This window comes from Pipistrellus hanaki (genome assembly GCF_964339955.1).
Source record: "Pipistrellus hanaki genome assembly, chromosome: 11".
In the NCBI taxonomy this organism is placed as follows: domain Eukaryota; kingdom Metazoa; phylum Chordata; class Mammalia; order Chiroptera; family Vespertilionidae; genus Pipistrellus; species Pipistrellus hanaki.
In genome coordinates, this window is record NC_140513.1 from 23,167,826 (window position 1) to 23,193,556 (window position 25,731).

The following is a 25,731-nucleotide window of genomic DNA, read 5'->3' on the forward strand; positions in this document are numbered from 1 at the left end:
CTATTCACTTCTTTTATACCACTGAAGCTTTTCATTTGGTAACTTTTGTTGTTGTTTGTGTTTCAAGACCTGGGAATAAGGAATTTCTACTTTTTTTAGCATTAGAAATGAAGTGAGTCCTTCTCAAGGTTTTGTGAGTTTCCATTAAAATATTTCAAGTCCAAATAATGGAAATGGAGAATTTTGAAATTAACCATATTGTCATATTAGAACTGCAGATGCTTAAAAGAGACAAAAAAGTTAAGAGTCTGACAGAGCTTGGTCACTGGGAGCTTCCTGGTCATGCTGCAGACTCAGTTGTGCTTTGATGTATCACATGTACCAGGTGAGGGACTGCTGCCCTTCTCTAACTCTAAATTGTCAAGTTTTTCACATGTGTAAGCATGTGGGCAACATTCTTCCATCAATTCTGCTAGCATTAATACAGGCCCCCCTATTTTTATATTCCTTTTGATTTCTACAGTAGAAATTTGATGACAGAATTACATGTTCTTAGATTGCTATTTTAAACCAGAACCTTAATCTAAAATCCTAAGAGTTTATCCTTGGAATTCCTAGCTTTTCTAGGACATTTTAAAATGTAAACTATAGTGAAGGACCTAAAGCTTAGATGGCCTATATAATAATATTTTAAACATAAAGATCATAAGGCAAGGTGAAATTACAAAATGAAGGCATCTGGACTGTTTAATGCTGCTTTCAATTCCCACCCATTATTGATTGCTTTAAAAGGACAGAGCCTAAACAAGGAAGAAGAAATTCACTCTGAAGACAAAGTATGACATTCTGAGGACATACTGACCGCTGTGGTAAGCAGAAAGTATCATGGAATCAACTTCTCAAACAACACACACCCCGGAATCAGGATCTTGGCTACTCTTATAACCCTGCCACTGTGGACAAATTTGTTCTTGCCTCTAAATTGAACAACCTGGGGATAGACAATCTCTAAGATCCCTTCCAGTTCTAAAATCATAGAGTCTAAGGTTTTCCTTTGTAGTATCAAGAAAAAAAAACACATCTTATGCAATAACTTACCAACAGTTGGAAGTTCTATTTTATTGCAGTGGTCCTGATTGCAGCAGTATGTTGTAGTAACAGACCCCATTTTTGAAGATGGTGCACATACAAATGGCCTGTCTCGAGGAATTAGGTCGGCTTCAGCTATACACATGCTATTGTGTATAATTTTGTCTGTGGTCTCTGTGACAGAGACAAAGCAGAGTCCATCTGTGACACAAGTAAAATTGTCTTTTGTGCAAAGGTGGCAGAAACACTGTAATGCTAGAAAAACAGAACAAGATTTTATTAGAAAAAATTCTCAAGGTTAACGTTTTGAAATTATTCCATATTCACTATAATACAGTCCTGATCTTATAGTAATTTCTTTGTACTTTCAAAAAACAAAACTCTTTATTCCTCTTAGAAGAGTTGAGAAGCACATATATGTAGTATCTTCTCAAGCAACTGATTCTTGGTTGCTGGCTTCATTAGCATACTTGTCTATTCTATTTCTAGCTCAGAAAAGTTTTACCTTAATCATTACAAAAATTTTTGTTTTTCTTCATAGATAGTTCAACTATTTCAATGATCTCTTCCTAAAAAGGAAGAGAACTCAAGTATAAGAGACACTATCATAATCTGACATTTAAAGACTGTTAAGATACAGTAATTACTCATGGTGAGGTTTGGTGGTGGTATAAGTTCCTTCAGTGCAATTTCCTAAGGAGGTACTCTGAACCAGGAATCCATGGACTGGCTTCAGAGCGCATAAATCCCATAAAACTGTAGACCAAATCTGCATATATTTATTTGCCTTTTCAAGGAGAAATTTTATAGAATTACAAAAGGTCTGTCACCATAAAAGACTAAAACCACCATCATAGGAGATTGTCATCATTCTCTCCTGAATCATCTTTACCCATAAGTAGTCATTCAACTAAGGTTTTCTAAGTATTAACTTTTTTATCAGTTACTCTACCAAAATCTTAGTACACAAAGATTAATAACTCATGGTCACAGCCCTTGAAGAGTTCCAAAGACTAGTGAAGGAGAACGTTGCAATATAATATGGTAATTGCTATATATAAAACTTCTGCCATGAATACTCTCCCAGTTCTAAGATCTTCATAGCTCCCTTAGAATACATGAAGTAACTGTTCAACACTTGGTCTAACAATTAAAAATTACTTTTGGGTTTTACCTTACCACTCACATTAAAAATGCTATCTAAAGCCACACATCTCACCATTATGACAATCATGTCTTTCATGACTGTGGTCTTTACACATAATATCTCTCTGCCAGTTTAGACCCATCCTCTGAATCTTTAAGACTCTGTTCAAACAAGATTTTGAACCCTTTCTCTACCCTAAGAAAACTAATTGGGTAGCTTCTTTCAGTAAGTTCCCATAGCTCTCTTAGCATACCTTTAGGATAGCACAAATCAAACTATTTATAGTTTGTTGTTTAAGTGTCTCTCATTACATTAAGAATAGCCAAGTTGCTCTGGCTGGGTGGCTTAATTAGTTGAAGCTTCATCCCGTGGACCAAAATGTTGCGGGTTCAATTCCCAGTCAGGGCACATACCTGGATTACAGATTCGAATCCTAGTTGGGGTACATGTGGGAGGCAGCCAATCAATGTCTGTCTGTCTGTCTGTCTGTCTGTCTCTCTCTCTCTCTCTCTCTCTCTCTGGAAAATAAATAAATAAATAAAAATAAATTAAATCAATAAACATGTCCTCAGGTGGAAAATATATATAGAATGACCAAGTTTTTTTTGGTTGTTATTTGTTTTCTTATCTTTAAGTCCTAGATTCCTATATAGTGATCAGAAAATATTTTCTAAAGCAGAGTTTCCTAAACAGGAGGTCACAAATATGTCAAGCAAAGAAGGAGTCTAGGAATTGTGTACAATTTTTTTTAACATTTAATTTAAAAGATAATCTAAAGTGAATGACATTCTGGGCCTTGAGTAACGACCATCTAATCCACATGTGTCAAACACAAGGCCCGCGGGCCAAATCCAGCCCGCCAGGCCTTGCAATGTGGCCCGCACCGCGCTGTCATCACTGCACTCCGCTGTCAGTTTATGACATTGTCAGTTTATGACTGTTCAGTAAACCATTCGGCCCGCGATTTAGGCTGGATTTTAGATTTTGGCCCCTTCTCTGATTGAGTTCGACACCCCTAAATCAAATATTGCCAGTAGGCTTTCCCTGGTGATTCTTCAGTTGTGTTAAGATCTCCTTCACACCAACTATCCTCACAGCACACTATATGAGCAAAAGTTTCATAGTAATTGTAATTGAAAGAGTGTAAAATCGGAGCATATGGCAATACAGGCATGATATATTCAAAAGCCAATAGCTAACAGCCAGTAAGTACCATGGATCCTATCTTTGTAATAGTACAATTTGCAAAGGTTCATTCCAGTAAATGTGGTTGTCTGAAACAACATTTTTCCATTGTCACGCCAAGATTAATTGGTTTAGAGAACCATTTAATAAAGATTTCAGTAATGTCACAATGTTAAACCTCATCTTCAAGACAGCAGACAGTTTATTAAAATTGGTATTTCAGGAATGCTTGCTGGCAAGTGTTTTGCTTAGGTATGTGGTCTGATTATCCTAAACTTACAGAGTCTTAAAGTCATTGATACCATCTTACACAACAGAACTTATGAGAATGGGCACTTGTAGCTTTAGATAATTAAGTTAAAATACAGAAACAGATTTCAAATGGAATCACACCTATTTTTTTTTTCTACTGTGAAAACTAAACGTCATCTGTCATACTGAATAATTGTATTAATTGGAAGGAAAAGAAGGTTTTTCTCACCAGAGACTAAATTCCAATCTTTTTACCACTCTGTCTTGGCTGGTAATGACCCTTCTTTCCCTTACCCTGCCTATTACAGCACAATTATATTTAACTATCCAGTGAAAATATTTCCAAATATGCACCGGCAGACAGGTAAAGAGCCCAACATCCACAATGCCCTAGCTACAGTCTGTTTAGCTATAGTTAAAAGCAGATCACAGCACTATTGGCAAAGGTGAAGGCCAAAGTTAGAATTATAACAAATCCTTTCAGGTACCAATGTTAACATTTGTTAGTCTATTTCTCCACTCCAGTTCTGAGTAATCTGCCTTCCCTTCTTCTCTCTGGTCCCAATACCATGCCCCGCTCAAGGAGGCCCGTCCTTGCTTTTCTTCTCCCCATAGGGAAAGTATACCCTATAGGTCCTCTTCTTTTTTAAAAAATACATTGCATATTATTCAAAGAAACTGGAAACACTAATTAAAAAAAAAAAACACAAAACTATATGCCTCTATTTTCACTGCAGCGTTATTTACAATAGTCAAGATTTGAAGCAGCTCAGATGCCCATCAGCAGATGAGCAGATAAAACAGTTATGGTACGTTTACACCAATGAAATATTACTGGGGCATAAAAAGGAAGAAAAATTTACCCTTTGCGACAACATGGATGGGCCTGGAGAACATTAGGCTAAGTGAAAGAAAAACACAAGTGAAAGATGAGTTAGAGGGCCCAAAACATGTTCCCCCCATCAGATCCTCCTCGTGAAATCCTCTTTGCCCTCTCAAACCTGTCCTCAGCCCTTTTCTCTGTCTTCTGACTGCTCTTTCCACCCAGCAGATCATTCCTCTCCATGTGTCTCACTCCCACTGCCCCTTTACAACCCTGCCGCAGAATCCGCACCCCACACTCTACCTCTGAGAATTCTAACTGCTGCCTTCCCCTGTGCTCTCCCCTAATCTCTGCCCCCGTGATAGCCAGTACCGAATTCACAGGTGGCTGGCCATTCCCTTCTCACTTTCTGATCTTCCCAAGAGCCCAAATCCTGAGAACGATAAGCCTTTCCCATCTAACACTCATTCTCTGGCCACCCAAAGACTGCCTTCCGTAACAGCTTCTTCAATTCCTGTGTCTATTCTACCCCTGAGGGAGGCAGCAGGAACTGAGGGCATACTCTGAGACCACGTCCCATTCTCTATGTCCAGCCTCACAGGCTGAGGAGGCATTTCAGGTTTCTTTTTCCACTGACCTGACCATCTTTACTCACCAACATACGCCGTAAATTTCAAAAAATAGATGCAGGTCCACAAACCCCTCAAAAAGACCTTGTTAACCTGACCTTTAAGGTCTTTAATAATAGAGACAAGGAGACCCAAATCCAAAATCAAAAGCAAGATCAGGCCAAGGCTGAGGCCAGTAGGAGGCCTTCCAGCTTCTAGCCACCGCTTTCAAACCTCAAAGGAAGTGCCGGTCCTCCAACCGCGGTTAAGTCAGGGGCTAAGCCTCCTCCGGACCCATGCTTCAAATGCAGCAAGAAAGGACATTGAGCCAAGTCCTGCTCAACTTGGAGACTCCAACCTGGGCCCTGCCTAAGGTTCGGAAGGGAAGGCCACTGGAAATCAGACTTAGTCTGGCTCCTCCAGTTCAGGCTTCAGCCAGTACAGCATGGCCGCCCTCTAGATCCAGTTTGGAGCTCCCAGACTTCCTGGGACTGGCCACTGAAGAAGCTGCACAGGCCCTGACAGGGCCCCACAGACTCACATCACCAGGACAGAGCAACTGTAACAACTGTGGTGGCAGGTAAGCCGATCTCCTTTTTAATTGACACTAGGGCTACTTATTCTGCTCTCTCCGAATTCGCTGGGACCCTTGTCCACTCCTCAATCTCTATTATGGGGATTGACAGATTAGTCTCACACCCATTAGCCACCTCACATCTACAATGCATCCTACTAAATTCCCCCAACTGATGGATGGAGTATGACATAACCTGCACCTGTGGCCTGGACATTCCTGAGCACCTAACCAGGCACCTTATATGGACTGTACATTGAACCACCAATCCGCACCTGCCAAATACCCTAAGCTTTTGATTCCTAAGTACCTAAGTGCCTAATCATGTGCCTTATATGAAACCACCAATCAGCGTGTGCCGAGTACCCTAAGCCCCATCCCTTACCATTCCTCCCCTCAAAAAGCGTGTTCACCCCTGCACGTGGTGCTGTTCTCCCCTGCGAGACAGCCCGGCAGGGTCCTTCTCCTCTAATAAAGCCTGTAGTTCTGGTTTTCTAATCTCTGTCTCATCTTTCAACAAGTACCATATGTTTTCACTCATATATGGAATTTAATGAACAAACTGAACTAACAAGCAAAACAGAGACAGTCTCATTGATAGAGACCAGGCAGACAGTTCTGGTGGTGGTGGTGGGTGTTGGTGGGGGTGAAGGAATGGAGCAAAAAAGGAAAAAAGAGAAAGAATTCATGACACACAGACATCAATGTGGTGATTGCAGGGGTGGGGTGGGGGGTGGAGCTGGAAGAGGGTATAGGGGAGATAAATTGTGATGGGGCGGGGGGGATTCCCTCCAGCCACTGCTCTGGGTTTTGTTCCTCAAAGGACTCAGGGTTTTTCTCAACTCCACCCGCTTTGAGTTACCCTGCAGTGGCAATGTCAAAGGAAGCTTGTCTAAATACCCTGCACCATACAATGTGAAAGTAAATTCTCCAGTAGTCCAGATAACATTTCACTCCCAAATTTAGGGCTACAAACAGAAGTATGATTTATCCAGACATTACTCCAGAAACATTTCATTTACTTCTGCTACCTTTAAGTCATTTAAGAAGCATTATTTAATTCAACACACACCTCCACCTTGGAAGAATAGGGGACACTCTTAAATTCTCAATCACTTCTTTTTCCACAATACCTGCATTTTCTAGTCTCCGAAGCTCCATGAATTAGCTGACAGAATGTTGACTGTTATCAGAGCAAAGCACACTAAGAATAGGCTGCCTAAGTGGCAAGATGAGATTTGATAAGGGCAATTAATACAAAGGATTTCATTTAGGTTCAGTATCAAACTGCATAAGTACAGGATAAAAATTTGCTTAGCAGATTTGGGGAATCTGTTTAACAACAGATTTTTTAAAAAGTCAACAGTATTTACTGTTAATTGTAGCCATGGTGATGGGGGAAACAGAGGGAGAACTGGGCACAAAATCTCACAAATGTCCAATATAATAAGTAATCAGTAAGTGTTGTTTGAATATCAATCTGCCATGTAAATATGAGTTAGAGATTCAAAGAATTAACTCAACCAAGGCTAATCTGAAAGTTCTCATAGCAGTGGATACAATCACCTCATTTTATAGATGTTGCAACTGAGTTAATTATCTTAACCCTATATATACTAAATCAGACCATGAGGTCAGGATGTGGTAAATTTTGTTTCATAAAAAATCATTTCCTAACTACTGCTCTTCCCTACAAAATGGAAGTGGCTGCCTCAGAAGGTTATGACTTATCTGTCATTAGAGATATTTAAGCAGAATCTTAATGACCAACAATGAGAGTTCAAGAAGTAAGGATGTCTTGTACTAAATGAAAGGTTGTTTTAAAACTCTACAATCCTTTAAATGGTAGGATTCTATTATTTTGCAAGTTACATCAAATATTAAATCATCCATGTTTTCATGTTTTGACAAATTCAACTTAACATCTTCAAGGCACAACAATTACAGTAAAGCACCTCACTGTCTAATTTTTTTTAACCTATTTCCACCATTAAACTGTGAACTTCAGTTAGGGGCTGGATTAATGCTCTATGCATTTCTGTATCTCTAGGCCTTGGCACGCCAGGAGATCCAGTATGTGTTTCTTTCTCTCTCTCTCTCTCTCTCTCTCTCTCTCTCTCTCTCTCTGTCTGTCTCTCTCTCTCTAATATTTTTATTGATTTCAGAGAGGAAGGGAGAGTGAGAGAGAAACATCAATGATGAGAAAGTATCATCAATCAGCTGCTTCTTACACACCCCACATTGGGGATCAAGCCCACAACCCAGGCATGTGTCCCCATTGGGAATTGAACCATGACCTCCTGGTTCATAGGTTGATGCTCAACCACTGAGCCATGCCAGCTGGGTCAGTATGTATTTCTTGAATAAACATTGAGGAAATATCTCTTTAATATGTTAGTTGTTGCTACCACCAAGGTCCTTTATAAAATGGCCAAGCAAGCCTGGCTGGCATGGGTCAGTGGTTGAGCATAGAACCAGGAACCAAGAGATCGTGGTTTGATTCTGGTCAGGTGCATGCACAGGTTGCAGTGTGATCCCCAGAAGGGGGTATGCAGGAGGCAGTTGACTGATGTTTCTCTCTCACCTATGTTTCTCTTTCTTTCTATCCCTCTCCCTTCCTCTCTCTCTAAAAATCAATAAAAAACATATTAAAATGGCCAACCAAGCACTCTTTTTTTTACCCTTTACTACCTTCATTTTTTAAAGTCCTTTTTCCATCTTTCAGTGCTCACCTTTCAACTTTCCAAATTCATACTTAGATGCATCTCTCAAACCCATATGATGTAAAATATCCCACTGTCCAGAATAACTTAGCTCACTCCATATAAATGGAGGGCGACCTAGCACTTTCAAAATTACAAATAAACATAACTTCTGACCCAGAAGGAATGTAGCCTATAGGTAAAGTGTTTTATACACATGGTTATTAATTTCCTAATGGTTTATACTAGATTGTTTTTAGTCTTTCCTATGCATCTCATCTACCAATAGAACTGATAATTGTTATTTTACATAAATTTACAATACAAAATGAGATACCACACAGTATTACAAAAATACCACACAGCTACTAAAAAAAGATAATGTTTTCTATGTACTAATGTAGACTTTAGCCCCTTGAGATGTATTAAACCAAAGTACATAATGCAGAACAGTGTATTTGATATAGTAGCATTTGTGCTAAGGAAGGGAAGGAGAGAGGGAAAGAAGGGAAGGAAAAGGAATACACATTGGCTTGTACTTATTATAAAGTTATCTCCTGGAAGGATACAAAAGAAATAATAACTCTAGCTTCCTAGGAAGGGACCAGGTACCTAGAGGATAGAGTTACTTATTCAACAAATATTTATCACCTACTATGAGCCAGTCTCTGTCCTAGCACTGGCCAGAGAATTAGAGTAAACCTGCATGACAACTCTAGGATATGACTTACACAGTGTGTACATAAAACTATGAATGGTAGCTATTATTCCCTTTCTCCATTCATAGATACCTGCAGAGTTTTTTGGCAATATGACTTTTGGAACAGGGCTAGCCCAAGAACTTCATGGTAGTAGCATGAGAGGTAGGAAGTAAATTTTCAGTTCCAAATTAACGAAGTGTTGGAACACATCCAGTGTGTACATTTATATGCAATAATCCTAACTAACAAAGAATCATAACTCATTAACCATAAAATGTTCATGCTGAAAGGAACCTAATAATTACCTGATTCTAATCCCTTATTTTATAGACAAGGAAAGAGAAATTTTCTACAAGAAGTTCTCTATGAGTTACATCAACATAATCTAGACTTATTCTAAAAGCACAGAAAGAAAAAAATGAATTAGATAGTCTCTGGTGATTTCCCCCAAGGAAGACAAGACAAAAGGACTCAGCCCTTTCCCTTTGGGAAAGCAAGAGTGGCTGTACATGTTGTGACTTGGTTGCATAAATATTGAGGTCTACTAACAAACATAAGTGAAAGTGGCAGATCATTCTGGCCAGGGGAATGAAGTAGAAAATGTGGTAAGGAAAGGAAGTAGTAACCACCCACCAGCTGCCTTTGAATTAAGAGCAAGAGGAGAGTTACACAGGCCAGCAAACAGCAAAAGAACATGGGAGCCACAATTGAAGAAATTAGCTGACCGGGCTATGCAATTAGTACTTTTAGAAGCAGTGAGGAAGGCCTGAACACCTTTTACCAGGAAAAAAGTGTACATACCCTGTGTAGAAAGGAAGAATACACCGTTAGGGGGACAGAGATGATTAGGAGGAGATTCCTACTCTCAAAGAGTTCACAATATAGTGCAGAGAACAAACAAGCCACTGATTAGGGGAAATGCAAAGGGAGACTTCGCTCAAAGATTAACTCTACACTGAGGCTTAAGAAGCCTAAAGAAGAAAGGGAGTTCATTCCAGGTAGATGATATTAAAAAATATTATACAGAGATTCAGGAATAAGAGAGTTAGGCAGTTTAGGAAACTATAAATAGATCATATAATCATCTTGATGTAAGCAAAAAACAAAAACAAAACCCACAAAACTTAATACTTATTCATGATTAAAAGAAAAAGTCACCAGCTTTTCTTAAACCAGCAATAATTAGAAAACAAAAAATTCAAAAATATATAATTTACAAAGCATCAAAAAAATCCAAAACCTAGGAATAACTCTACCAAGACATGTAAGACCTTCACAGAGAAAGTTTCAAAGCATTCCTCAGCACTGCTATTTCCTGCTCCACAAAAGCAATTACACTTTCTACTCTTAATTGAGTCTCTTGGTGTTTAGCTTTATGTCATTCCCATCCCTTTGTAGGACAAAGAAAAAAGTTAACTGAACTTAGCCAAAAGAAGGATGATAGATATTGTCAGAAATCTCAGAGGCTTGGTGAACAACACATATAGTTAAATAAGCTTTCATTTTCTTGCCTTCCCTGGTCTGAAATGTTCATGTGCCTTGTCAAACAAGATGTCAAACAAGCAGTTCAATTCTGGTTGCAGTCACCTAGATCTGCAGTCGGCAAACTCATTAGACAACAGAGCCAAATATCAACAGTACAACGATGGAAATTTCTTTTAAGAGCCGAAAACCAACTTCGACACATGGGCCACACGTCGTATTTTGTGAAAGAGCCACACGCAAGGGGCCAAAGAGCCACATGTGGCTCACGAGTCGCAGTTTGCCGACCACTGATCTAGATGAACATAGCTGAAACCAAGCAAGGATATTAAAGCCCAGCCAAAACAAAGGGGGTTTAATAGCATTTTATAAAATTTCTAACCATTGAATCCATTACCTCCCTTGGGGCATAAGTATACAATATCTAGTGTTGTCTGAATTCCTTTCAAAGGAACATTTACCCTTTAAGAATAAACCAGAGCTTGAGATGCTCTGTAACCAATCTAATAAAGTTTTCAAACCTCAGAATCTAGATGTACAGAGATAGCATTAGGAATATGGGTTTCAAATTGCTTGTAGCATTGATGCTAGTGTTCTGGTTATGGAAGAAGGCCTCTAGGGGGGTGAGGTTATTAAAAGATAAGAGTCTGCCAGGGCTTGATGTTACTTATAGAATTATGCATCATTTGTATATGCAGCATAGGATTATGACATCTACACACAAGTCAATAATTACTAGGTCTTAGCTATGGTTTAGAATGTTTCATAAGTGGCTATATCCATTTACTCCATGAGACTTTCCCCCCAATTTCAGGATCTCTAAGCTAAATTAGATGCAAACAGCCAGTCACTCAGAGCAGCTATTTCCTTAGGGCATACCATCTGCTTGCAACACACAGCTAATTCTTAGTCTGGTGGTCCTTAAGGAGTATCCCTTAAGGCTTATATTTGATTCCTAAAAGCCAATTTATTAAAACTCTTCCCCCTCCTTCCCCTTCTCCCACCATTAAGGCAAAGGAAGGCTGGATTTGACAAAGCTAAAATGACAAATAAGAATGAGTAGAAAGGCCCTAGCTAAAAGAATATCTATATGGCCTTAAAAAAAAAAAAAAAAAAAAAAAATTGTCCTAACCGTTTTGCTCAGCGGATAGAGCGTCGTTCTGCGGACTGAAGGGTCCCAGGTTCGAGACCAGTCAAGGGCATGTGCCTTGCTTTTGGGCACATCCCGGGTGTGTGTGTGTGTGTGTGTGTGTGTGTGTGTGTACGCAGAAGGCAGCTGATCAATGTTTCTCTCTCATCCATGTTTCTAGCTCTCTATCCGTCTCCCTTCCTCTTTGTAAAAAATCAATAAATGTGTTTAAAAAGTAAAAAAATAAGGAAGAGGACAAAATTAAAATTTACCACAGGAAAATAGAAAGCAAAACAACAAAAAGAAAAATAAATTAGAGCATTTGTTCATGGGAACAGGATCCACAGTGCTAATTGGCTTGTTTGTTGTGGGTTAGGGAATTCAAATCTGCAACGCACAACTATCATTTATAAATTTTTTTTTTTTTTTTTTTTTTTTTTTAAGGCGAGAGAAAAGAAAGAAAAGGACAAGAAAAAGTCAAGGTAGACCTGGGGTTCTTACTCCCTCAAGAATGTCAAGGAAAGGCCCTAAAATGTGCACTCCCAGAGGCTCTGGCTCCAGGGTTGTTTTACTTCCCTTGGCTGTAGCAAGTACTGCTGCTTTGTCTGTGTTTAAATCAGTAAAAGAAACACTCTGGGGTAAGGAGATTTTTTTCAATTGCCCCCAATCCCAACATTTTATTATGAACATTTCAAACATTCAGAAAAAAATGACAGAATTGTGAACACCTATACACCTATCACCTACTTTCTATAATAGTTACTATTTTGCTACATTAATAATATTGTCATTTATCCATCTATGCTTCCATCAGTTAGATGGTCTTCAATAAATTTAGGCAATTTTCAAAAACTCACTTTCCCTAAAAGAGGCTTGAATCAGAAAAGGGATGCTAAATGAAGTTCTAAAGTGAGGAGGAAGCCAGATTCCTGTTCAGTCATTAGCTGAACTGTTATCCTGAAATGCCACATGACTTCTGAGCCCCAATTTCCTCACCTGTAAAAAAGTCAGATGATATGATAGTCATCTGAGGTTTTTTTTTCTAGTCTAAAAATTCTATGAAAAACTATCTTCTTCATAACAACTATCATTTACTTCATGTTTTCTATATACCAGATATATGTCACAGTTTTATGTGCACATCTCATTTAATCTTTACAGGTCCCTTAAATTTTTTGAGATACCATATTCATGAAAACTATTATCTGTTTTCAGTAGCAGTAGCCACTCTCCATGCTCCTTTCCATATTTTCAGTACACTTCATTAGCATCAATTTTACACTGCTTTGGTGGAACTAGATGGAACTAGCAATCAGAATTATATTTCCTCATTGAGAAACATGAGCAAACTCTGGCCCCTGGTTTGTAATTTTTTTTTCCAAATGGGAAATGAGATAAAAGAGCTAAAACTACTTTAACTTGTTTATTTGGGTAAAATAATTACATATAATTATTGTTTAAGAAAATCTACAATACACAATCTTGGTGTTTTTATTTAAATCTGCTGCAGATTAAATAACAAAATTAAAAATGTCAGTTTTCGACTGGAGAAAATACTCAAATCAACAGCCATGTGCTAAACAAAGAGACTCAATTAGAGCACATTATGGTTCAATTTGGAAATGAATACATCAAGCAAAAAAAACCCAGAAACCCTCCATACATAGATTGTGTGTGTGTGTGTGTGTGTGTGTGTGTGTGTTCGTACAGATTGAAAAGCCAGTTACTGCTTTTCCATCTCTATATTCCTCCTCAGGTTTAACTATCTCCTCCACGTTCAGTGCTCCCGAATATGTGTATAAGACTTCATTTCCAGTAGAAAAGCCATTTATTTGTTTTTGCTTTTTTCCATGGGAGCTATTTGTATTTTATTGCATATTTAAACATCTTATATTGTAGATGTAACAGGATGCCTGCACAAGGTGTCCTAGAACTATAAATATACACTATTATGTAATCAGTGAGGTTCACACCTAGGAAATCTAGATGGAATGGTTATCCTGAAGCAAGTGAACAAAAATAAGGAGGTGCAGCCCAGCCAGCATGGCTCAGTGGTTGAGTGTCGACCCCTTTGATTACCGATCCCCAGAAGGGGACTGTCTGTCTGCCTGTCTCTCTCTCTCCCACCCTCCCCAACCCTCTCTTCTTCTTTGAAATCAATAAAAGTATATCTTTTTTGAAGATTTTTTTAAAAGTATATTTTATTGATTTTTCTTACAGAGAGGAAGTGAGAGAGAGAGAGGGCTAGAAACGTCAATGAGAGAGAAACTTCGACCAGCTGCCTCTTGCACACCCCCTACTGGGAATGTGCCCGCAACCAATGTACATGCCCTTGACTGGAATCGAACCTGGGACCCTTCAGTCTGCAGACCGACGCTCTACTGCTGAGCCAAACCGGTTTCGGCAATAAAAGTATATCTTTAAAAAAAAAAAAAAATGAGGAGGTTCAGCCCTGTTGGGTGTAACAAGAATACACAGGAACAGGCCTGAAGTAGCTCAGTAACTGCAGAATAAGAAAAGAAAATGAATCCATAAAGTTATGAAGAGTGATAAACCCAAATTCTTCACTTTATTTCCCAATGCCCCTTATACAAAGACTTCTACAATAGATTCTGCTTAAGAGTAGAATGAACCACATTTCCGCCTTCCCACACTGCCCATAGGCCAGGAGTGGCTGGGGTGATGCGCAGGCCTGCGTTGCCCCGCCCAGCCCCCAGCGGCTCTGCGCCTGTGTATGCAAATTAACCTTCCATATTTGTTGGGTTAATTTGCATAATCACTCCTGGTTGGCTGGTAGGCATTGCAAAGGTATAGTTAATTTGCATCTTACTCTTTTATTAGTGTAGATTGGGGTTACTAAAGAAACTAGATATATAGGACCACTCTTTTTGAGTAAAGGAAGTCATCAATCCCAACATCAATTACCCACATAGAAGGCAGCTCTTTAAACAAGAAACTAAAGTAGACACCCTCTGGACCTTGCTATATTGTGCCTGTTTGCTGAAAGGTATATGTCTGCTCTGTTCGCCTTTGGTTGAAGTACCCAGATGATGTCTGCCAAATGGAGACAAGCCAAAAGATAAGGACATGAGGAAAATGTCTTTGTAAAGCAGGTTGATCAGTTTCACGTTGCTCTCTATTCATTATCCCCTCTAGCTTTTAAGCAAAGCTTGATTTAAATGTTCCAGCCTTACATCAGCTGTTCTGTTGGCATTAGGTTAAGACTAGTGTGTTCATACTTGGATCAGAGCCTTAGAGTGAAGAAGAAAAATGGCAGCAGCAGCAGCAGCACTAAATTGAACCCTCAAATACGTGTTAAAGATGAAGTCTAAGAAAATAAGAATCAGGGCAGCCAGGTCCAGGAACCCTTACCACTTGGAGATTCTTCATGCATTGCAACCTTCCTGTTTGGAGTTCCATATTACTAATTAAAGAAGATGGCAGCCTCCTCATAAATTTTCAGTAACAGGCAATGAGATCTATGTAAACTATCAGGTTCCCTTATTACTTTCACTGCTAGAAAACTCAGAGCTAAGCATTGTGCTCAACTTCTAAAGTTTTCTTCAGCTAAAAGGTATAGATAATTGTTCTCTTTCTTTTCCCTTTTTGCTTATTGATTCTTATCTTTCTGATTATTAGTTTTAATCTTATGTTTTATTTCACACTTCCTAAATCCGGTTTTGAAAAATGATCAAAGTATACAAGCCAATCTATAAATAAGTAATAGATTGCCCAATATAAAGATGTCAATAATATTACATTAAGAAAGTTACAAAATAGTGTTCATCTCTAAAGCTAGGGAGGTTGAAAGCCTGTATACCAGCTAAAAACGATGAGCAAGGAAGCTTGGATTACACCTAAAAGTACAGAATTTTAGAGTAGAAACAGAACTTGAAGTTAATCAATTCCAACCTCCTACCTAATACCAGAAATTCCGTCTACAACTTCTCAGACAGAAGGCAATCCAGCCTCTGCCCACTTTTTGACAGTTCCCACTGATAGAAAGTCCTTCCTTATTTAAGTGAAATCTGCCTCTCAGTCTACCAGTTAATCATAGTTTATTATTACAAATATATTTCTTCCAAAAGACAGTCCTTCAGTTATTTAAATATATAGTAAGTCTTATTTATTAATTATTTACTGGTATCAGGCTATGTGTTAGGTCAGTGGTCAGCAAACCTCACCTCTTGAGCCACATGCGGCTCTTTGGCACCTTGAGTGTGGCTCTTCCACAAAATACCATGTACCCTAATTATGTTAATAACAATGTACCTACCTATATAGTTTAAGTTTAAGAAATTTGGCTCTCAAAAGAAATTTCAATCATTGTACTGTTGATATTTAGCTCTGTTAACTAATGAGTTTGCCAACCACTGTGCTAGGTATTTTGTAAACACTGCATTATCTTCACAACTATCATTTAAGTTAAGTGTTATCCTCCTATGAGAAGCGAGTCCCAGAGAGATACACTAATTAGAATCTAATTCCAGGCAAATATATGGGGGTTCTTATATACACTACTATAAACAAAGATTTAATTAAATTTCTGGCAACCAAGTCACATGATTTGAATGCCTTCAAAACTGGAAGAAAAACAAGTGAAATCAATCCAAAGAGAAACATAAAGATGGTCTAGAAATACAACTGTACCAATGTTTGGTCCATGAAGAAAAACAATAGCATGAAAAGCATTTAACAGGGAGCTCCAGAAGACAGTTTGAGGTTAGACCTATGAAATCACAACCACGACCTAAAGCAATGATATAAATGCAGGCCAGAAACCAGAGCAGATTCCTAAGAGGTCAATCATATTACTGCAGAGAAAGCAGCACAAACTAAAGGCTAATTTCAGAACAACCAGAAGATCACAAATACTTCTAACTATATACTTCTTTGGTGCTGGGGTGGAGGGGGCGCAGCAGCAAGGGCACAGCATGGACATGAAATCCAGGAGGGAAGTATATCACAGTGAAATGAACAAGGCTCCAGATCTAAGCTAGGAGTTTGGGGTCAGAATAAATACTAGTCCATTTAAGGTGGCAAAGAATGAGGTGGAAAGTGAAAGATGATAATCATTTCCTGACCTAAGATTCTCTCTCATTTCCAATTATGTTCCAGTCTTCTATGTTTGCTGCCTACTGAACAATCCCATTTGGCTATTCTATCACCTCAACTTCAACATGCTCAAACTAGAATTCATTTCCCCTTGATCTTTCTCTTGCCAAATTCCTTACTATTATACTTGAAGGCATTATCCAGGAGTAAAAATCCTAGGGTCATTCTTTTTCTTTTTTTATTTCATGGAGTCCTTCTTAATTTTTATACTCCATTTTATAGCTAACAGGTATTGCCATTCAGCTAAAAGCACTCAGGCAAGGGAGCAGTGATGCAATATTACCAGCTCTTCCAAGTTCATTTTTAAATATCATAAAGCCACCCTTCTACTCCATTCCCAATGCCATCATACCAATCTCCAAATCTCCTACACAGCCATCTTGCTCCATGTTCTCTATGGTACATTTAGACTTCTTTTTCTACTTTAAAACCATCTTCCTGATTTCAAGACTCAATTCTCTGAACTCACTTTTTATGTGCTGAACTTCCTAAAATTCTTGAAACTAGCATGCTTCTTCTTCACACATATCATCCACAATAAACTCTAGGCATCCTGCAAGGCATGAAGCACAAGCCCTGCCATCCCTAAAAAGTAGTCCCTGTGGTCGCTAGTATTGAATATGTATTCATATTTCCACAGCATATTATTTCTTGAAAGCAAGCGGGCTTCTTTTCCTATACTTCCCATGTGTTGATCACTACTAAAGATTTGCTGACTGAGATTAAATGAATTATTTCTCCTGAAGCTCTTTACCAACTTACAAACACTTTTATTAGTTTTGATAACTACTGAGACAGAATGATTAAAGAATGGTCTTATTATACTAATAAAAAATGCATAGGGGGTAGAATAAGCCAAAATATTAATCACATATAGTGACAGTTCTTTTCTTTTCTTTAATTCAAATGTTCAGATCATTATTACTTTGGGAAGCAAGGAGTTTGCTACGAATCTGCATAAAACAATACAAATAGTGAGTGATCAACTATTACGGTACTAGACTCATCAGACAGATTCAAATAAAAACTGCAAGCATCTGAGTAACTTGCAGTTGCAAAGAGGCAAACTATAATTAAGACAAGCTAAAGCAAATTCTCATGGTTTAAAAAAAAAGAAAATCTTCCTGATTAAGAAGTAACCATAACAAAGTATCCTATATAATAAAGAGCTAATATGCTAATTAGACCAAACAGCAGAACCACCAGAGGACCTTCCGGACAAAGCTGGAGCTGTGAGGGCTGGCCAAGGCTGCAAGGGGCTGCGAGGGGAGCTGGGGCTGCGACAGCTGACCCCCTTGCACAGATTTCATGCATCAGGCCTCTAGTTGACTATATATGAAAGCAGCATGATGTACAGAAGAGTACACACTCTGGAATACTCAAATGCAGGCTCCACCATTCAATATGACCTCAATTTCCTGGTCTGTAAAATGAAAACAGAAGCTCTTCTATTTACAAACTTTCAGATACAATTTTCCAATCTGAGCAGAATCCTGCCAACTCTGCTTACCGAGGTAGATGGGGTTAATGGTAATGCACAACCACTTGAGTCCTCAGTGGTTAGTCTAGCCATCTGTTTGGTCTGAAGCAGTGCCCTTCTTTTATAAATGTATTCATAATTAAAAGATAAAAGACAAAATTTAACATTTTTGGATAATGTGAGAGAAGTGAAAAGAATCCTAGGTTAGAACAAATGTCATAAAAATTTGGTCATCTGAACCTAGGAACAAATAGACTTGTAAAGTCTTAGAAATTAACTGGTACATAAGTAAGAAGCACTTGTACTATTATACAGCCACCACACAGGGTTGTCTATGAGCATGGCACATCCTTATAATGTACTCCTTTCAGATTGATAAAGTGGTGCAAGGATCACTGAATCTTCAAGAAGTGTCAAAGCAGTAAAAAAAATTTTTTAAAGTTATACATCATTCTTTATAATGTATAATCCTCTCAAATTGTCAAAATGAGAAAGCAACTTTACAAGAGGCCAGATCTGATATATAAAATTAGACCCATAAAACCAATCAAACTTATTTCAATCACTAGTGTTTGAAAAAGTGTTTATCCAAAGAAAAAATTAAAAAAAAAATGCAAGTCAACCAGTTATATAAATTCATATCAAAAAGGGATAACCATAAGAAACCCTGCATTATCTGAGCCAAAACCATACTGGATTAAATTCAGAGCAGCAGTACATCTTAAAGCTGACGGAGCTGCTTGCATTTTATATTGAGAAAATTCAGTTTTAAAAGGTCATTAAATGTTTCCTAAGTATCAGAGTTAGGCTGGGTCAAGGTAGACCATACATTTTGAGAAGATTCCAAAAGTTTTCTTGAGCCAGTCCTATGGATCAAAGCATGAAAATCCCTGAGAAGTATGCCAGCATCTGCCCTCAATTCCAGAAGCAGGAAACAAAGATGTGACCCAATCACATGATATCAAACCACAGTCCATCTGTTCTTAAAACTTGTATTATGTAAGACACCATCAAGAAAGAACAGCAAAAGCCATGCAGTTAGACAACATGTGCAGAGAGCTCTGTGGTTTGAAGAGACACATTCTTTCTCACATCAAAAAGGCCATCCACAGGACAATGACATTTTCAAAACCCACCTCATTAGACATAAGCATATCTGATACAACATAACAGTTCAAGAATGGTGACAAGTTCAGGTTAACTCGGCCTAGATGAACTTTTCAAAAAGGGCCTTCCTCACAGGAACAAGATTTGTCTTCCTCTTGATTATTTCTATTATGTCAGTTCATCATTTAATTTCAATAACAAAGTAAATCATCTAAAATTCTAAACCTGACCATGTACCGCAAGGCCTTTCAATTACATCCCATTTCAATTAAACTCAAAACTGTTTTTCTCTACCAATAAACACTATACCAGGTCCTTTTATCAGCAATATAGAAAAGAGACTGATCTCTTGCAGACTTTATATCTTGTAATCATTCCCCACTCCCTCCCACCTACAGAAGCCACTTTTCTTAAGTTCTCTAAAATTCAAGATAACTTCACTTAGGTAAGTCACCCTGTGGTAGGTAGTTAAACAGATATGTGCAGAGCAAGCAAGGACAATAGACCAGATAGAGACAGTCACCAGGGCTGAAAACCCAAGCAGCAAACAAAACAGAAAACAAGGACCTACCCACAGGGTAACTTTCCTCCCCTAGCATATCACTGGTCATTTGGTTTAGACCCCCTAATCTTTCATATCACTGGCTGTGCGGTTTGGACACTCCCACACACTCAACATCTTTCCTTCCCTGGCATGTCATTAGTTATATGGCTCAGACCCTTAGATGGGGATGAACAAGGGGGCTGGAGTATAATCTTTAAGCATTAAGCTACCTCCCTACCCCAGGACAGTGAAGTTCTGACCAGCATCAAATACACCTAAGCCTCAGTTGTGTTTCAGCTCCAGGCCCAGAAAAGCCAAACAAGCAAAGCCATGGCTGACCTCAGCACCAGATGCATTGACTAATAACCCCCTGCCATGGGGCCCACCAATCAGTGGAGGCCAGGACCCCGAAAGGAGACACCTGGAAAGCTGATGGATATTCTATTGAGATCCCCTTCTGGGACCTCCCCTAAAATCTCCATCCTTAAAAGCCCTTAGGACAGAAGACCCAGCAAGCTCGCCCTCTCCCCTTTCCTCATCTCTCTCCTCCCCCGACTCCCAGCACACTGTCTTTACCCTTCTCTCTTCTAAGCTCCAAGGTTTCCCCCACCCCTTTTCTTTTTGCCTCATTAGCTTGTTGTTTGAGCCCATTTCTTCTATAGCTCACTTCTACTTCTGTGACTTTCAATCTATCTTATTTATTTATTTATTTATTTATTTATTTATTTATTTTACTTCTGTGACTTTCTAAATAAACTTTCTCTTATAGTTTGAGTCTTGGCTCTGAAATCTTTCTTAGCCAGAACTCAAGTACCAAGGTTGCTGAATCTTGGTTGGGTCTGACTCCACTGGTCTAACACCTGTTGCCATTTTCACTGCCAACAACTCTGTTAACCTTGTTCCTCCCCACACCATTCCGTGTCCCAAGTCATTCATATTTTAAAGTGCCATATAGAGCACAAGATTTGGAATCAGAAAATCAAAGTTCCTATCTTGGTTCTGCCAACCCTGAGATAATCACCTTACCTCTCTCAGTCATGTTTTCCACCTATAAACTGAAGTGACTTCATGACTTTCACCGATAGAATGCCTATTCCTGATGGGCATCCCATAATATTATTCTCCCTTACTTGCAATATCTTTCTGATTTGTTTCCAATCACATATTATAGAGGTTTTAGAATTGCAAAAAGAAAAAAATTTTTTTTTTTAAATAATAGTGGTTAACACATCCAAATCACAGTAAAGAATAAGAAACTTAACTCAAAAGAGTAACTTGCCAGCCAGTCAATAAAAGCTTTGGTTTCTGCACTGGGGTAGGCCCTGGGACAGTTGAGGGACACAGTTTGCAAAGACAGCTTAACACTCATCAAATCCCTCTTTCTGCCCACCTGAATTCTAGCCACCTTTCAAAGTCAGTTTAAGTCCTAAAGTGTCCAGGAAACCTCCCCCATCACTTCAGCTTACATTAATCACTCCCCTCTTTGAATTCTGATGCCTCTCTAAGGGGAGTTAATATAAAAATATTTATCAACTGGCACCACAATAGTACTAACCAGTCAGAGAAAGATATCTGACCAATCAAAACACACATGGCCAATGGGAATTGCTGGTGGAACATCAGTCCAATCTGTTACTACCAATACCAAATAGCAACTTCAAACTCTAACACAACTTTCTCTTGATTTTCATGATCTCATGAATTAGGAAAAGTAGATGTCAAACTCTTCTATTTAACTAGAGGTAAAGTTGGGACTAATAACCAAACGTAAGAACCAATTGCTTATTTCACCACTTCTTATTTCATACGACTTATTCTGAATACCCATAGAATTATCAACTAATATTGCATAACTATTAATATAACAGTATATTACATGAATGCTCAGTCAAATGGAATGCATTTAATCAACAAGCATTTAAGTGGAACAGAATATAAAACACAGTGCTAGGTTCTGAGAGCATAAAGAAAATAGAAGGCATAACCCTGGCCCTCTGATTACCTATAACATGTTCAAGAGTATAGTTAAATAGTACAGGACGGTAGAAACAGGCAACAAAATCTGAAGTGCTGTATACAATTCAGGGGAATAGAGAACAGGAAGGAAGTCAACACTGAGAACTTCTCACACTCCCAAAAGGGGCAAAATCAAGTATGTAATTTTGAAAAGGCTGAAAAGCCAGGAGCCAGTAGGAAAACAGAAATCGCTGGAATTGAGGGTGTGCAATAGTGAGAAGTGTTGGACAATCAGAGATGGCCGTAATCATAAGCCTCAGGTGTTGGTCTAAGTGCTGAATACAAATGGGAAATCTTGTAAAACCTTTGTTGGGATGACTGAGGATGATGAGCTCAGCAGTAGCCTATAGAAAAGCCTGGAAGAGAGAAACACTGGAAAGCAACTAGATTTTGAGGGATGACACAGGCAGGAGGACTAAACTGACAGATGGATACAAAGAAAGGAAGAGACATCCAACAAAAACATGGTTTGGGGGCATGTTTGCAAAGAAAAAAGTTATGAATTGGCAGAAAGGAAACAAGCAGCACTCTCACATGACAAACATGTAGATATATAGTGGTACTAAACTGTGGGTCAGGGACAGGGAACCTTAGAGAAATCTATGTTGGAGACAGCATTAGCTGAGAAATACAAAACGGATACCCAGACAACAAGGAACTGTGAGCTCTTAAAAAGGAAGTCAAGTTATAAACTTAGAAAAAGCATTGAGCTTCTTCAGAATGTATGAAAGGATGGACCGATGCATCAACATACCCAACAAGGGCAGGCAGAACAATAGTCTATACTTCAGTGCATTAGCACCCGAATCAGCTTTGCATTATAACGTATGCCACCATCTGGAAACTCCTCCAGAGCCTGGACTGGGCAATGTTCTGTACACCAATTACCCCAATATTATTATTTGATTCCATGAAAACTTTGTGTGCCAAGTTAGGTGAAAAAGAATGAACTGTTATTTGAGTTAGCAGTGGTGTGGACCTGTAATTTATGCTTGAGGAGTAACTGTATTGATTCTCCCACCTGTCCACCCATTTATCTTGCCCTCCACCTCCTCTTTAGACCAATGTCAAAAATGGATTGTTTCCCCTAATGTAGGCCCAGTGAGAGGAGACTCTGGGAATGTATTAGGAGTCAGAAAGCCAATCTGATTTTCAAATTGTGAGGGCAAAAAAAAATCTAAAAGTGAATAATAAAGCTTATGCTCATTAGAAGACTGAAAAAAGACAAGAGGGCCAATCAGGTGTATGTATTCAAGTGTACAGGCTTAGGAAGCACTAAACCCTGGGTGCAAATCCTAACGCCAGCTCTCAGTAACTGAGTAAAAACAGAAACAAAAACAAAAAACACCTCTCCACAACGCAGTTTTATGTGTACGAAATGGGGCAAATGCTCCTAGCCCTGAGGACTCGGTTAGGAGGATCAGATAAGGTACTCACTCCGGTGTACTCTTTATGCATCCACATCACAGTAAGCTCTTGGTAAACAGCCGCTATTGCTAATCACTGGCACCCTGAGTCCTGAGTTTTTGTTTCGGAAACAGAAACGTGCTTTCACTGTATCTTGGTTGCTAACACTAAGGCTCTCTAATTCAGTGTTTAGTATTTTCGTGTGAATGCTAACAAAGTTTTCCACACTCCTCGGTGGTAGGCAATGACCAGATACCCAGTCCTGATTTAATATTTTGGAAAACGGAGCGAACATCCCCCTCCCCAAGCCCCCCAATTGAAAACCGCTACACAAGACGATTGACTCAAACTAACTGTCACTCAAGAAAAGGAGCCTCACTAGCGATGTTCCTTCGAGGAAAGAAAAGAAAGCGGTTTGATCAATTCACACAGAGCCACCATCCCCATTCAAATTCACACGTTCCGAAGCCCGCAGAGTGAACAAAAAGTTCAAGTTTCCACGGCGAAAACAATCTGTAGCCTTCCGATTGCCGGGTTCCCTTCCACGACTCCCAGACGCTCATCTTCGCGCCCCCCGCTCCGCACACAAAGCCCCGCGGCCCCCCTTCCAAGCCGCCGCCGGCTGGCGAGGGGCCCCTCTCGGCGGGGTCGCCCTGCTGACCCCGGGGTCGCCGCCCCCTCCACCCCGCCCCGGGAAGCCTGGCGACTCGGACCCCGATCTTGCCCCCCGGGAGCCTCTCGGGCCCAGCCCGCTCCGGGTGGGGTGCCCGGGACAGCGCCACACGGCGCCCCGACGGAGGCCGGCCTCACACCCCTCCGCCCGCGCCCAGAGGGCAGTCCCCCTTCTCCGACGGGCCGGGCACATCCCCTTCCCCGCGGGGCCGAGCGCGGGGCCCGCCGCCGGCCGCCAGGCACGTCCCCCCCGCGCTCGGACACACGCCCCCGCCCCGCCTTCCCTCTCCGCCCGCGGCTCGCGTGGCGGCGGCGGCCCGGCCAGCAAAGCCCGGCCCCTTGCCCGGGCGCCGCCACCTGCGCCCCCGGCCCCGCGCCATGTTTGAGAAAGAGAAGGAGCGAGCCAGAGGCCCGGCCCGGCCCGCGCGCCCCGCCGCCGCCCGCCCCCGCCGCCGCCCGCCAGCCCCGCCGCTCACCCGTCGCCCCCGGGACCAGGGTTATTGCCGCCGCCGCCGCCAGCACGAGGAGGAACAGCCAGGGACGCGGAGCGGCGACCGCTGCTTCCATGGTCCCTCCGCCGCCGCCGCCGCCGCCGCCGCCGCCTGTGGCCCGGCCCGGCCCGGCCACTGCCTCGCCTCAGCAAGCCCGCCTCGCCCCACCTCCCCCGCCGCGGCGGCGGCCTGGCTCCGGCCCTTTGTAACTGCTCGGGGGCGGCGCGCCCATTGGCTGATGGCTCCCGCCGGCCCCGCCTCCCAGCCATCTGCGAGCCGCTGAGCGGGACCCAGCCCGGAGCCCCGCCCACGGGTCTTCGGGACAGCCAATCCGGAGCCGCGGGTGCCCGGCCGCTGGCCACGCCCCCAGGCTCCCCGGGAGCAGCGTTTGCAGAGACCCCTGCCCCAGCCAGAGCTGCGGCTCCGGGCTCGCTGGAGACCGAGTGGGGGCAGGGTCCACGCTAAACTCGGTTCCTGCCTACCCCACAGTCCAGGAGGGCCCGGGCTGGACGATGGGTGTGTCTGGGTGTGAGTCACTTTCGGAAAAAGAAAAAGGCTGTCTGTGGTCGCTGGACGCTCTTTTCTTCTTCTAGCCTCCTCGAGGAACCTAAGATCTGGTACTGACCCCAAAACCTCGCCGACCCCATTCACAGTCCGACGCTACTGGTCTCCAACGCATTCATCCAGATCCGCTTCAACTTCCCTCCGCAGATCCGAGCCTCTGCTTTCAACATTCCTCCTAAGATCCTCCCTCAGTGCCCTTCGTATATGACTCAGTCCCCTGACTCCCGCGGTCATCTACCCCCCAACCTAAGCACCCCTTCCCCCCAAATTTCAGGTCCAGCAAATCCCCAAATCTTGGCCTCATATTCCAGCCTCAGACTTCAGATCCTGAGCTAAGACGTATCCCTATAGCCTCCCGCCTCCCTCCGGAACTCAGAGGGGACTTCCCTCCCACCCATTTCTGACTCAGGAGAGGGAAGGCACCTTCACCTCCCAAACAGGAGGATTCCCCTTCTCGGCACGCTGCACCCCTGGGGCGGAAGGGAAGCGTTCATTCCGTTGAGCTGTCTCTGACAAGCCTGCACAATAATTCTGAGGTGTCACTAGAAACCCAAATAAACTCGACTACGTTTTCATTCTGAATTTCTAATTGACTGTGAGACTGTGAAGGCGCTCCACCCACCTTCCCTCTGGGACGCCAAAATGAGCTCCAGATTTGTAATTCTTCCTGTAAGACTAGTCCTCGGTTCAGACACAAACAACA

The 25,731-nt window shown here is 41.1% G+C and overlaps 1 protein-coding gene across 2 annotated transcripts in view; it reads right to left on the reverse strand.

Annotated features, from left to right (window-relative positions):
- Window positions 1–24,655, reverse strand: part of TGFBR1 (transforming growth factor beta receptor 1) — a 45,351-nt gene extending 20,696 nt beyond the window's left edge. Inside the window, exons 1-2 of one of the 2 annotated variants that reach the window (XM_084898433.1) lie at window positions 24,450–24,655; window positions 1,039–1,284 (exon numbers count right to left, since the gene is read on the reverse strand). In XM_084898433.1, coding sequence (XP_084754559.1) covers window positions 1,039–1,284; window positions 24,450–24,540 — 337 coding nt within the window. In that variant the 5' untranslated portion in view covers window positions 24,541–24,655. Of the gene's footprint in view, window positions 1–1,038; window positions 1,285–4,476; window positions 4,497–24,449 lie in introns of those variants that run through there. The other variant, XM_084898434.1, reaches the window with a different exon arrangement.
- Window positions 24,656–25,731: the final 1,076 nt, after the last annotated feature.